Source organism: Rhamphochromis sp. 'chilingali' (genome assembly GCF_963969265.1).
Source record: "Rhamphochromis sp. 'chilingali' genome assembly, chromosome: 1".
NCBI lineage: Eukaryota > Metazoa > Chordata > Actinopteri > Cichliformes > Cichlidae > Rhamphochromis > Rhamphochromis sp. 'chilingali'.
Window position 1 is genome coordinate 58594809 of NC_137929.1, and position 15026 is coordinate 58609834.

At 38.0% G+C, this 15026-nt stretch overlaps 1 protein-coding gene across 2 annotated transcripts; it reads right to left on the reverse strand.

Moving 5' to 3' along the window:
* Positions 1 to 809: 809 nt before the first annotated feature.
* On the reverse strand, positions 810 to 13454 carry LOC308401971 (desmocollin 2-like protein). Of its 2 annotated transcripts, XM_080890451.1 has the most exons (15): positions 13321 to 13454; positions 11953 to 12021; positions 11726 to 11816; positions 11411 to 11619; positions 11207 to 11317; positions 10902 to 11051; positions 10494 to 10638; positions 10251 to 10405; positions 9984 to 10118; positions 9644 to 9829; positions 9309 to 9499; positions 7139 to 7222; positions 6980 to 7047; positions 6697 to 6812; positions 810 to 1922 (listed from the first exon to the last, which is right to left on the reverse strand). In XM_080890451.1, exons 1-15 carry the CDS (start codon positions 13357 to 13359, stop codon positions 1911 to 1913), a joined length of 1761 nt encoding a protein of 586 aa, XP_080746577.1. In that variant the 5' UTR covers positions 13360 to 13454; the 3' UTR covers positions 810 to 1910. The 2 variants fall into 2 exon arrangements, with proteins under 2 accessions (XP_080746577.1, XP_080746578.1); XM_080890452.1 differs by lacking the exon at positions 11953 to 12021 and having other exon boundaries at positions 811 to 1922; positions 13321 to 13452.
* Between the last annotated feature and the right edge of the window lie 1572 nt (positions 13455 to 15026).

Here is a 15026-nt window from a genome sequence, read left to right on the forward strand (position 1 = left end):
TGATGAGAGCCAGGCGCCAGGACTGCCAAAATGAAATAAATATATCATTAAATAATTAATTAAATGTGTCAATAATTAATTAAAATGTGAAATACATAAATAATTAATTAAATGTGTCAATATTTAATTAATTACATGTGTCATAACTATTTATTTAATTAATTAATTCCAATTTTAATTAATTATTGCCACATTTAATTAATTATTTAATGGTGTATTTAATTAATTCATTATGGCAGTCCTGGCGTTCCATACCTTCATCTAACTTTTCATCTTACATGTGTAAGAGTGAATGGTCTGGAAAAAAGAAAATATCCAGTTAGCGTGAACATGCCTTGTTGATGTCAGACGACAGAGGAGAATTGCCAGAATGCAAAAGGGACTCAAATAACCAGAAGACCACACAAGTTTCACTAAGAACAAAAGACGGGAAATACATGTCTTGGTCTAATGAGTCTGTGATAATAATTACTGACCTTCATTGTGACATGAACTAGAGTAAGGAACAGTGGTGAACCAGCGACTAATGCATGCAGGGAGTGAAGGGTGGTCTGTGTGGTTCCATCGAACAGAAAATTGACTGTGGCTCAAACAACCAAAAAGGTTGATGCTGGTTCTGAAAGAAAGGTGTCAAAATGCATGGTGTATTGCAGTTCATGTGAGGAGGCTAACAAATTTGAGATGTTGACTTGGCCTTTAAATTCCTCAGATCTCAGCACACCTTCAGAAGTCCAGTGGGGTCTATACCTCAGTGGGTCAGGGCTGTTTGTCAGTAATAACATCAGTGCACCAATTAGATCTGCAGAGGACTGAAGTAATTATAAGCCAAGGAGTTGAGATGCTGGAACACTGCACATAGTGTATTATGTGTATGTGGGCTCCACCCTGTGAAACACTAGAGACAAAACCTGAACACAATAAACAACCATTTTGGATCTGACCTTTATATACAGTACAACCAGAAAAATCACAAGGACATTTGTTTTGTTTTTTTAATTACAAATTAAAAGATATTGGACAAAAACTTAAACAAATAAACAGTAAAGACTAAAAGTACAAGTTGTATGGGTGCATGTATGCTTATTGTATGTTTGTTGATTATGCTGTTTTATAACCACGTTCCTTTAAATGTTAAAAAACCACTGCAACAGTAACAGAAAAATTAAACACAACTCCTTAATGTTAATGTCAAATAACAACTTAAAAATGCAAAATACATATAGGGTATACACTGTCTTTTGACTGGGTTTTTCCTGTGCAGCCAGTTGTATTTAGTTTCAGGCAGTAACACGTTAGTGCTCCAGTTCTGCCCTCGTGCAGATTGTAACACGACTACTGTTGGAAATGTTTCAACAACCTGACTTACAGTGAGCTCAAACTGCACCCGTCTCACAGTCTCCGAGTTGAAGTAAAACATGGTTACACACAATTTCTGTGCCTTTAGGAAATTCTGCAGAATTAAATCAACTGTGCTTAAAATAGATTATTATGAAGGTGTAATTTTACATTACATATTTTGAAATATTAGGTAATTGTTATTTTGTTTCATTATGTATTTGTTTTAATTTAAATTTACCCTCCAAAAATAAAGATATAATTTTTTTAGAGAATTGATTGCTGACGTACAAAGCTCCAAAATATTGCATCTTCATAGTTTTTAGTGCAAACCACTTTTGCTTAAAAATAAAAAAACACAACAACATCAACAACAACAAAATAAAGCAACAAAGAATAGCAGATACAAACCTGCACCACTTGATTGTTCTGTTTTTACATTGTTACCACAGTAACAAGCCAAGCGTTCAGACCGTGACCTCTGAGTCAGCTACAGAGCCACGTCCCCTGAATGCTGCCCATCCTCTTCTGTTCCCATTTGGAAGACACAGGTAGTTTGTTATTATTACCTGTTATTACTCCCAAGCCTGGATAATAGGAGGAAGCATACAACACTTTCAAAGCTGCTGAGGACATGACTGAAGGTCACATATATATTAGGGGTGCAACGATACACAAAATTCACGGTTCGGTTCGATACTTTGGTGTCACGGTTCGATATTTTTTTGATAAAAAAAAATGTTCATGCCTTTTTAATTTGTCATTTATTAAAATTATAAATATATATTTTAACTCAAAAGTACAGTTTTTATATTTAATGTTGCTGAAACAACAAAGTAATAAAAAAATAAATCTATCTCATCGAGAAAACATTCATCTTTGGAAAAGAGAGTTTATTACAGAGAAATGGCTCTTTCCAAACTAAAAGCTATACTATACGCTTCTTCTGGGCTATATTCTCATCAGCATATTAAACATGTCAGGTCCCCATAAGGAGAATCATGTGCTAACGGCTGTCTAAATGACTCGGGTAAAGTTTGTAGCATGCGTGTTTGTTGTTTTTGTTTGCTTCCACTTGTCTTTGCACTAGGATGATGTCTCTTCTCAGCTGTTTCTCTTCCCCTCTTTCTTTCTCCCCTTCTTTCCCCCAGTCAAGTCTGTCCCGTATTCAGTAAGTGAAAATAAAATAAACAATAAAAGGTGAATCAAATGGACCATTACGGTAAGGCTGGGATGGTCAGTTTGGTAAAGTAAATCCGTTGGGCATCTTTCTTTGCCTTTAGACAACAATTCTGATGGCAAAAGAGCCAAACGGGACAGGCCCAAAAAAAAGAAAAAAAAAGAAAAAGAAAAAAGGATGATGTCGGAGTAAATGTGCAGTCATATTCGTTGTGTTCCCACTAGTGCTGTCAGCGTTAATCTGAAATGACGTTAACGCCACAACACGGCAAATCTCCGTTAACGAGCTACCGCGGATCGCCCGTGCGTGGGGCTGGACGGCGTCAACACGTTAACGAGCTAACTGCGCTAACACACTAGCTCCCACCCATGTAATTGAGCATTGCGTGGCACATCCAACATACTGTTTTACTTTAGTCCATGACGCGCTTACCTTCAGGGTCATATGTCACATGAAGACCAAAATAGTTCCAAACACCAGATCTGAATGAGGGTGGGGGGGGTCCATGTTGTAAGGAGAGCTTAACTTCTGTCTGCTAGCTTGCCCTGCACTCAGTGAATCTGCGTTCGACTACTCCGCCTAGGCTGCACTGTCGAGCGCAGATCCACTGAGCGCTCAACACAGACAGCATCGTCAGAAGGAAAGTTGATAAAATAAATTAAAAATTTTGTATTGTTCGATACATATGCGTACCGAACCGAAAGCACTGTATTGAACGGTTCAATATCGATACGAATATCGTTGCACCCCTAATATATATATATATATATATATATATATATATATATATATATATATATATATATATATATATATATATATATATATATATATATATATATATTACACATCGAGCAAACAGATGACCAACAAGTTAGAGAAATAATATCTTTTACAGACATTCACAGACATTTATTTTACTGCAGAAAAAGAAACTTCTGCTATTTTATTTTTGAATTTTTTTTTGCAAAGGTCTGCCACAAGACATTTTTGTTGGATGTATCAAAAACAAACAAATAATATGTTTGTAATAATAAACAACATTGCATGATGTAGATAGTGGCCATTTGATTCCCAATTATAAAGAACAGAGGTTCCCAAGAGCCACTGCAGGGATGCGTGGTATGAAAAGAAAAAAAAAAAAAAGAATGCTTGGACACTGCTAGCATAACTGACAGGTTATTGACGGGGCTTCTTATAAAGTTTGTATCTGTCTTGTGTGAAACTTGTATGAAAAGCATACAAGAGTGAAAACAGATATAAGATCCCTTAAAAAAATTATATAAATGAAATGCAACTAAACGTAACTACTCCTGAAATTTTGGAGATAATTTGTAATACTTTTGGAGATATAATAAGCCACATGGAAAAAAAGATATATAATGATATATTTAACCCTTTAAGACCTACCATAGAATCAAGTCCGCCAGAGCTTACTTTATATTTTTACATGCTGTGGAGCCATTCTTTGGAGCATTTCAAGTTGCTATACATCAATACAACCATTATAGCCCAGATTTTAATAATATGTCTGCATTAAGTGCATAGTACTTACATAAATTGCAAAAAAGTGCAATAAACTACAAAAAAATTTAAAACCGTTTTTGTTTTTTTAACATATATTTGTAGTTAGAGAAATTTAAGAGGCTTATCCCTCAAAACTGTAAATACAAAAAAGTTGTACAAACTACAGTGGGGCAAAAAAGTATTTAGTCAGCCACCGATTATGCAAGTTCCCCCACCTAAAATGATGACAGAGGTCAGTAATTTGCACCAGGGGTACACTTCAACTGTGAGAGACAGAATGTGAAAAAAAAAATCCATGAATCCACATGGTAGGATTTGTAAAGAATTTATTCGTAAATCAGGGTGGAAAATAAGTATTTGGTCAATAACAAAAATACAACTCAATACTTTGTAACATAACCTTTGTTGGCAATAACAGAGGTCAAACTTTTACTATAGGTCTTTACCAGGTTTGCACACACAGTAGCTGGTATTTTGGCCCATTCCTCCATGCAGATCTTCTCGAGAGCAGGGATGTTTTGGGGCTGTCGCCGAGCAACACGGACTTTCAACTCCCGCCACAGATTTTCTATGGGGTTGAGGTCTGGAGACTGGCTAGGCCACTCCAGGACTTTCAAATCCTTCTTACGGAGCCACTCCTTTGTTGCCCGGGTGGTGTGTTTTGGATCATTGTCATGTTGGAAGACCCAGCCTCGTTTCATCTTCAAAGTTCTCACTGATGGAAGGAGGTTTTGGCTCAAAATCTCACGATACATGGCCCCATTCATTCTGTCCTTAACACGGATCAGTCGTCCTGTCCCCTTGGCAGAAAAACAGCCCCATAGCATGATGTTTCCACCCCCATGCTTCACAGTAGGTATGGTGTTCTTGGGATGCAACTCAGTATTCTTCGTCCTCCAAACACGACGAGTTGAGTTTATACCAAAAAGTTCTACTTTGGTTTCATCTGACCACATGACATTCTCCCAATCCTCTGCTGTATCATCCATGTGCTCTCTGGCAAACTTCAGACGGGCCTGGACATGCACTGGCTTCAGCAGCGGAACACGTCTGGCACTGCGGGATTTGATTCCCTGCCGTTGTAGTGTGTTACTGATGGTGACCTTTGTTACTTTGGTCCCAGCTCTCTGCAGGTCATTCACCAGGTCCCCCCGTGTGGTTCTGGGATCTTTGCTCACCGTTCTCATGATCATTTTGACCCCACGGCATGAGATCTTGCATGGAGCCCCAGATCGAGGGAGATTATCAGTGGTCTTGTATGTCTTCCATTTTCTGATGATTGCTCTCACAGTTGATTTTTTCACACCAAGCTGCTTGCCTATTGTAGATTCACTCTTCCCAGTCTGGTGCAGGTCTACAATACTTTTCCTGGTGTCCTTCGAAAGCTCTTTGGTCTTGGCCATGGCGGAGTTTGGAGTCTGACTGTTTGAGGCTGTGGACAGGTGTCTTTTATACAGATGATGAGTTCAAACAGGTGCCATTCATACAGGTAACGAGTGGGGGACAGAAAAGCGTCTTACAGAAGACGTTACAGGTCTGTGAGAGCCAGAGATTTTCCATGTTTGAGGTGACCAAATACTTATTTTCCACCCTAATTTACGAATAAATTCTTTACAAATCCTACCATGTGAATTCATGGATTTGTTTTTCACATTCTGTCTCTCACAGTTGAAGTGTACCTCTGGTGCAAATTACTGACCTCTGTCATCATTTTAAGTGGGGGAACTTGCACAATCGGTGGCTCTTTTGCCCCACTGTAGTTTCCCACCAAAGGAAAATTATTTTAAGTGTCTTCATAGTTTTATTTTTGAGATACACCAATTTTCATATACTGCAGGAAAAACAAAAAAATATAATATAGTGCAAATTTGCAAAATAACAGCATATGCATCAAAATAAAAATATTTCCAGCAGTGCAATATGAGTCCTAAGCATCCCAGAAACGACACAGAAAGTCATAAAGTCAAAGATAACTTTTAAAAACACAAGTATAGTCTCATGAGGCCACGATGGTAAAAAACTACATTTCCGCAAAATGACGTCACTTCCGGTTTCGGACAGGTCATGCCGGACATGTGATAGTTCACGCTGATGGACGTAGGAAGTGTTATGAACAGCTGATCGGATCGGCAAAGCGTGTTTCTGGAATATTATGTTTTTGTTGCTGCAAGTGCTTTTTATGCAGTTTTTGCAAAGCTATATGTGGAAGGAAACTGTGACCGAGGACAAGCTGATGGCATAAGATGTAAGTACAACTCCTCCGGTTTCATATGCAAAAAAAATTATTGCGCTAGCTTACGTGGTTGCAGTGCTACTGGGATTTAAAAATAGTTACGCAAAATGGAGCGTGTCCGCTCCGACCGGCTTTAAAGGGATAATAGATATACATATATAATTCCATAATTTGTTCCCCCTGTCCAAATCATGAACAAACAGTATCCCATAGTTGTTTATGTTTTCAAACCCATTTTTCAAGAAGATTTTTCTTGTAAAACAAAGGGGGCAAAACAAAGTAAATGTGTGTGTGTGTGTGCGTGTGTGTGTGTGTGTGTGTGTGTGTGTGTGTGTGTGTGTGTGTGTGTGTGTGTGTGTGTGTGTGTGTGTTTTTAGAAGACCTGGAAACGGAGACATTGGTTACACATTACTATCCTTACCATGCTGTCCTCTGGGGCCTCCGTGTTAGCTTTGAGTGGGATTCCTCCAGTGTCTCCAGAGTCATAAAGCTGCAATTTCTCTCTCTTTTTTAGACAGAAAAATACAAGGACCAGGACTGCAACAAAAAGCAGGCATATTCAAAATCAGAGCTCACAGAGTGCTTTTATGTGTGGTATACCTACACTATTGTATGCAACATTGTTTACTTCCTAATATGCAATGAGCAAACTACAAGAGAACCCCCATCTAACCCTTACAACTTAATCACAGTGGGAGACTCACAAAGCAGTAGGAGGAGGACCACAGGACACAGTATAATCATAATTCCCAGTAGTCCGAAGGACACAGACCTGCAGGAAAAGGTGAATCAGTCATTTTTCCAAGTGTCCAAAAAGCAACCACACCCCATCTTACCCTGAATCCATATGTAACAAGTGTCACCTGGCAGTTTGTTGCTCTCTGCCAGGTGATTGGCTGAAGAGCTGTGAAAAGGTAGTGGGTGTGTGCGGTGAAGTCAGTGCTCTTCTGTGGAAAAAAACCAGAGGCAATTAATTCACTTGGGTGTGAGTGGGTATACCAAGCCTATTCAAATGGCGGCCCAGAAGCAACCTGCGAGTGGCCCTGCCTGTGGTCCTGGCAGAAACACAGAGAAAACGCAAAAAATTAGTTAATTTAAAAAAAAATTAAAAATTCCTACAGCGTAGTGTAGACTGTGAATGCAACACTCCTAGTAGCCTAGCAATATTTAACCCACAATGCACCGTGATGTAAACATATTAAACAATCATTGTAATATATGATGCGACAACATGTCTTTCTCACTCCAAAAGCGCAAAATTGACAATGAAAACTGTCGGTTTAACCCTGCCTGGACTGACACTTATTCATTTTATCGAGTTTAATAATCTTACAACCAGAGTTGTACTACCATAGTGAGGGTCCTGTACAGAGCTGCAGCATCTTCCCTTCGTGTTTGCTTCTTGGCGAAGAAGAAAAGGTCTTTCACAGATTCTGAAACAGCGAAATACTGCATGCTGTCCGTGGTGGATGCGGTGAAAAGTGATGAAAAAATTAAAGTAAGTGTGACATCTGCTATTAAAAACGTACCCCTGTCAGACAGTTCAAATATTTGTAGAGTTGAAGTTCTGGCATCAGACGAGTTTGAAATGCTGTTAGATGTCCTGAAGAAAACTGATGTAATGTCTATAGCAGGGGATCACTGACAGAACTGATAATGCACAGTTGTGCGTATATGTCCGTTTTTTTGGATGGAAAATTGCTCGGTTTACTACCGTTAGAGGGACACACAGCTGGCGAAATGATGTTTGAGAAGATTTAAGCTCTTTTTGAGGAAAATGGTCTGGATATGAAGCGTGTCTGTATACTTGTGACGAATGGGGCTCCATCCATGGCAGGAAAAGTGAGTGGTCAGCGAAATATTTATTTTAATTTGAAAGAGAATTATCAAAATGTTTTTTTTGTTATTATTATTATTATTATTTCAAATGTGCAAAAAATAGTTTAGTTATAGCTCCCTTTTTTAAAAAATGGACCTTTTGGTGTGCATTTGTGAGAGGTCACCAGATTTACAGGGGAATAGGAATAAAAAAAAATACTTGTTTTTCAATACAGTTGTGTGGGTTTGAAATTGATCATGATCTGCTGCTTACTGGCTTCAAAAAAAATATCTGGCCCAGATAAATTCCTCAGTTTGAAAAATCTTGCCAAACTAACTTCGTAGTTGAATAGCCATGGGGTATACTGTTGGTAAGAGTCTTTTGCCATTTTGTTTGGATCATTTGTTATTGTAGGTGCCCATTTTTAATGTGTGTCGTTGGACTTTTTTAGTGTTTTAAAAGAAGAATTGAATTTAATAGAAGAAACGGCCCTAGATCGACTGCGTGCAGGGAAACTGATCAATATTGTAGGTATATTGATTGTTTTTTTTTAGCTTTGTGATTTTGAATGGTTTGAAGTCCCGTCTCTCTTGTTTATCGCCCAATTTGCACCAGAACGGGGAAACCGGCAGATGTCACGCTAAACAACAGCAGCAGGTTTAAGCTTGATCAGCTGTTGTTAGAATTCATTTAATATTAATTTCTAGTATCAGCTGATATTTGCTGGAGCCAACAGCTGTAAAAGCTGCTGGTCATGATATCAGTTTGGTGAGAGGGAAACATGAAGATGAAACCAGGAGATGTCCTTACTGAATCATCAGAGCTGAACAGGTAATGGAGAAACAGGTTTACCTTTTAGGTGACATGAATGAGTTGAAAGGAAGTTATGAACTGTTTCTGAGAGACAAATAACATCAGGATCCTTTTCTAAGTAGCTGACAGCTGGTAACTGTGCAGGGGTGGATCTAGCAAAGTTTTGCCAGGGGGCCAGGTAGGGCATTAACAGGGAGAGGGGGGCACAAAGAAATACTTTTCTTTCTTATTTTCATTTAAAATGTCTGGCTGTTATTAAATAATTGTCTGAATCTTACAACCAAAGTTTTTATCTGATGTAACATGTATAGAAATCCTGCATATATACCAACAAGACTGTACATCACTGTCACAACAGCGTTTGTTTTCATTGACAGGCTCTATTGCTTTTCCTATAATACCTGGTGGGCGGGTCTCTGGTCAAAATTCCCGGGCTGATCTTTTGTCCCAGTCCAGCCCTGACTGCATCCACTTTTTCAACATTGACATTCACAGGGATGGACTGCCACGTGGCACTGCTGCCATTCAGTGATGCTACATTTTGTGCAGTGATCTGAAGCTGGACATCATTGGTCTTCTCATAGTCTAATGGCTGGAAAAAAGAAAGACATTTTAAAGTTTATAAATATAAATCAGTTGTATATAGGCTGACTTTGCATTAGATGTGATCCATGCAAAATGCTTCCACCAACATCACTAAATGATAATAATGAATTGAATAATAAGCCAGTCTCACCTTTGAGATGTACAAAAGCCCTTCGTTTGTTTGCGAGTCAGTAACTATCCTAAAATTTCCATTTTCGTTTCCTTTAGTAATAACAAACTTTGACATCCAGTTCGATGTGTTTATCGAATCTTTATCTTGAACAGGAATTCGAAGTAAAAGTTTTTCACTTTCATCTTCTTGCACAGTGACATTATACTACAAGAAAAAAAGCAGAGGGGGTTAATTGCTGTTTAATTATGTTAGTAAAAAGTATTTTGGTGAAATAAGTAGAAAAAGGACGCCAAAATCAATCGATATGATTTCAGTTATTCAGCCAAATTACAAACTGACACTTCTTTCAAACACTTACAGATGATTTCATGAAGGTTGGTGGATTGTCATTAATATCACTCAGAGCAATTGTTGCTGTCGATGTGGCAAACAGACCATTTGGTGCACCGTTCATATCCTGGATTTTTACAGTCACCACATGGTTGTCTTTTAACTTTGAAAGAAATGTTACAAAGTATTATAATAAAAAAATATGTTGTAAAGCACTTGCATCATCGATTTTAATGATGCAAGTTTTCAATTACATAAAGTTCACAGGTATCAGTGATGCAGAGGCAGTGCTCACCTCTCTGTCTAGGGTGTTGCTTGTTGTTGTGATGACACCTGTTTCTGGATGAATGGTAAACATGTCTGATCCAGATACGAGTGTATATTTAATCTTCACATGGTCTGTGCCAATTTGGTCTCTGTCAGTTGCACTCACCACTCCCACCACAGTCCCTGTATTGTAACCCATAATCATTTAGAGCAACTGCACTGAAAGTCAAATACAACAGAATCAACTATTACTGTAAGTTGTCTTTCTCACCTGCACTACAGTGCTCAGGAACTGTAAAGTGTAAAGGACCTACGAACTCTGGAGCATTGTCATTGACATCATCTACAATCACTCTCAGGGGGGCTTTCTCATCTAGCTCCGCATTGGTATGCCTGTCAAAAACAATCATCAAAATCTATAGAGGGAAAACAAACAAATGTTTGACTAGTTTGATGCACACAAATATAGAAAGCAGAGTCAGGAACATAACAAGACTCCATATGTGAACTGTGCCAGTTCCAGGTTTGAATGAAAAAATAAATAAACAAACATGCTCAGTAGAGGAACAAATATTGTGTAACTATTTGAATGATTGATAAATCACTCCTTAAAGATGACTGTGGAACATTATTGGAACTCTTTACAAATCTTCTAAACCAGCGTCATCTTCACACTCACATTATATGCTGGGAACTCCTCACGATCCACTGCTTTGAGCAAGAACAGATCCCCCGTGTCTGTGTCCATACTGAACACTCCAGTTGGATACGTATCGACTCCTTCTCCTTCAATAAAGTACCAATAACGGCTGTCTGGGGAATCTGACCCCTGCCACAGCAGAAACCAAATAAAATGATACATATTAAGAAAAAGAAAAAAAGGATTCTGTTATTCATAAAGTCTTTACAATCTGATGTGTATTGACAATAAACATTTGTATACCACAGTGATCATAAATGATGAAAATTAAACATTCAATTCACCCTGTCAATTAGTTTTGGATAGCTCCCTTCATCATTCTCCACTACATGCCTCGGGGGAATAAGAAAACATGCCCGTCTTCTAGAGCCGTTCAGGGAGCCTTGGCCTCGTCGCTATGATATTCCAACAAGTTTGGACATGTTAGAAAAAAGATGCACTGTTCCTTCTGACCTGTATAAACGACTCACAATATGCAGTTGCCTTACATGTCTTTTCAAGATGGTACTGTGGACAAGGTGAACTTCCATCTTATTTTCCAGTCCACTATTGTCCCGAGCAGACACAGAAAATATCCGTCCTCTTTCTCCCACTGAGACAGACTTTAAAGCTACGACTGCTCCGTTACTTTTTATTGTGAAACTCGGGTCCTTCACAGTTAACTGCACTGATTTTAAATCACAGCCGACGGTTTCAACTGAAAAGCGAGAAAGTGAAAGTTAAAAAGAGACATAAAACACAAAACATTCGGCTTACAACACTTTTTCAAACTGAAGGAATAACACAAATACACAGAGCGGCACCTTTTGCTACTTGGTATCCAGGTGGAATTATTTCAGGTACAATTACGTAGAGAGATCTCAGCAGAAAGCACGACTCCACACAGGACAGGATCTGGAGGTGAAAGTGAGTTTCAAACTGACTTGTCATGTTTAAATGTTTTAATACTTCTTGGCATGACAAAAGTGACAGAAAGTAAACATGTATCAATCATGTAGGAGTGCTACATGACCAAACTAGAAGCACTTACCAGCATTAGGTAGGTGGAGGAAATCAAAATGTTCCCCATCTTAGAAAAAAAAAAGAGACTGACTTTGTCCTGCGTCAAAGTGTTGGGAGTCTGGTTAGTGTAAGTGTGTTAACTCAAGAGCTTTGTCACTTGTCTATTGCTTCACTTCTCTATCAATGTAAAAAGGCAGGCGTTTCTCAGACAGCGCACCCCACTATCGCATGAGTGCTGCTGTTTGACTGAGGATAAATAAAGTAATTGTGGTAAACCAATCACATGACTACTTCAAGATGACAAAGCAAAAAGATGATATATAACAGTTTTTCAGTTGTGTTGATAGGCCACGTAAAACCAGAGTCATGATAAACAATATATACGTGGCATCTTTTCCTCACCTGTAATGTCTAAGGACAGCTCTAGCAAGCATTCTCAGCTTATGAGCATAAAAAAAAGAAACAAAACAAAGAACACCTGTGTTGGTGGAAAAATGTAAAATGTTGACCAATCAAAAAATGTTCTGGCAACATGACATTTGGATGTTTAGAAAGAGGGGGGAATTTAAGGAGTGATGGTGAGAGAGAGACAGAGAGAGTTTGTGAGAGATTTAGCGTGTTTGGAGTGTGTATATGCGGTTGTTACAGTAAAAAATGTACCTTTTTCTAATCAGAGTTTGTTTTTTGTCTGACTTTAGATCAGTTGTGCTAATACAGTATGTCAAAATGAAAACATAACTGTAAATTCAGACATGTGAGGTTGTGCTGAAAAGAATGACATAAGTGAAACCTAAAATGGGACTAAACTAAACAAACTATGACGACAATGACACTAAGCCAGGCCACTGAGTGTTTGCTTTCAGCAGTTCAGGTTCATGCTCATGTCATGTTTAAAGTACTTCACGTTCAAGGTTTTTCATTCACCTGTTCAGGTTTCATCTTATGTCTCGTGTCATTGTCTCCATAGTTTGTTTAGTTCAGTCCCAGATTAGGTTTCACTTTTGTTTGGTCTCGCCTTGTTTTTCTGTTTTGTTTTTTCTTTTTTTTATCAGCCGTAATAAAGGCTCACTCTTTGTTTGATCATCAGTTTATTTCTCCTATGCTGTCTTTTGGGTCCGCTCCACAAACACACCGGCCATGACGGCCGTGACAATTTTGTTTTTTCTGGGACTTTTTGTTATACCACTGTGGTTGTGAATCTTACTTCACAGCACAGGTAGTCTAAATCTCAAATAGCAACAAGCAAGGTTAGAGAGTGCATTAAAGGTGAAAGTGAGTTTCAAACTGACTTGTCACCTTTAAATGTTTTAATGCTTCCTGGCATGACAAAAGTGACAGAAAGTAAAGATGTATCAATCATGTAGGAGTGCTATAAAACCAAACTAGGAGCACTTACCAGCATTAGGTAGGTGGTGGAAATCAAAAGTTTCCCCATCTTTGGAAAAAAAAAGACTGACTTTGTCCTGCGTCAAAGTGTTGGGAGTCTGGTTAGTGTAAGTGTGTTAACTCAAGAGCTTTGTCTCTTGTCTATTGCTTTACTTCTCTATCAATGTAAAAACACAGGCGTTTCTCAGACGGCACACCCAAGTGGAATTTTAAACAAGCGAAATAGCTTCGGGCTGTGCTCGCTGGTGTCTGCTGAGAAACCTCCCTGAAAGTTGCAGATATTCAAGTGTTTTTTCCCCACCAGCAGGGGCAATATATCTATTTTACTGCAAGACATTAAACCGCGACTAAATGCTTTACTATTTCCCCATGTAGCATTATTTATATAAATCTGTGCATATGGAGTATAAACAATATTCTTATAACACTACAGCATGCTGCAGGTACACGTATTTGAAGAAATACTGGTCTGTCTGCTTTTTTTGTCAAGACTTGTCTGCAGTAATGAATTAGTCATTGCTCATCAGGACTAATACAGTTTCCTAATACAACACATCTACCAGGATTCACAGTTGTGGCCAACCAGCAAACCAACAGTAGTATCAACACTAAGATTTTGCTTAAACTCCACCAAAAACTAACCTTAGACCGAACCAGTTGTCACAAACAATTTTTCTTGTTGCCACCTGGAAAAAGTAAAAGAAAGTCAATAATGATAAGACTATCTATGCACTTCCTAGGAAAATGTTTTAAATAAGTCAGTGTTTTATAGCTTTTCTCATTGCCAATAAAGCCAGCATTTACAAACCCCCCCCCCCCCCCCCAAAAAAAAAAAAAACTAATCTGTATGTTGTTAGGTGGGACATAAGCTGTGCTTGTTACTTGTGATACCACATATAACAACCCATTGTATAGGTGGCTGTGAAAAATATGCATATAGGCAAGGTAAGTTTATTTGTATAGCACAATTCAACAACAAGGTGATTCAAAGTGTTTTACAGAGACATTAAAAACAAAAACAAATAAAAAGCATGATTTAAAATTGATTAAAACAAGCAAACAAACAAACAAACTAATTAACAAACAAACAAAACAGTATATAAAATCAAAAATCAGAACAATAGATAAAATCAGTAGTTAAAATGTTAGTTTTGAAATTTAAGCTTAAATGTGTGGAATTGGTGTTTTATTCAAATGCAGCTGAGAACAGGTGAGGGCACAAAACATCAGGCCTGACATTATTATTATTATTATTATTTTTTTTTAAATGACATCAGAAACAGCAGTATGCGACATTACGTGATGGCAGAGCTTCAGTTCATCCTTTGTCATTTTTTTTTTTTTTTTCAGGCCTGACATTAGAAAGTGATCATGGCTGCCATGACTGGATATAAATGTTGATAATATAATAGACTCAGGTGGCTCAAGCCATATACATTTATTATTTTTTGGAATTTTTGTTTGTGACCAGGCGTTTTGAGTTAATTTTTTTTATTTTTGATTTCCTTATGTTAGATTGAGATTATATTAAATTCTTGTGTTATAATTCAGTTAGGGAGTAATTGAGTTTCATTCTAGTTTTTGTTTCATCTATGTCTCCTGATATGAGTCTTTTCCTCTCCTCTATGTAGTCTGTTTTGTCCTCAGTGTTTTTACTTTCAGTTATCTCAGTGCGTTATTCTCTCCCTGTGTTACATTTTCTAAGCTTGTGTTGTC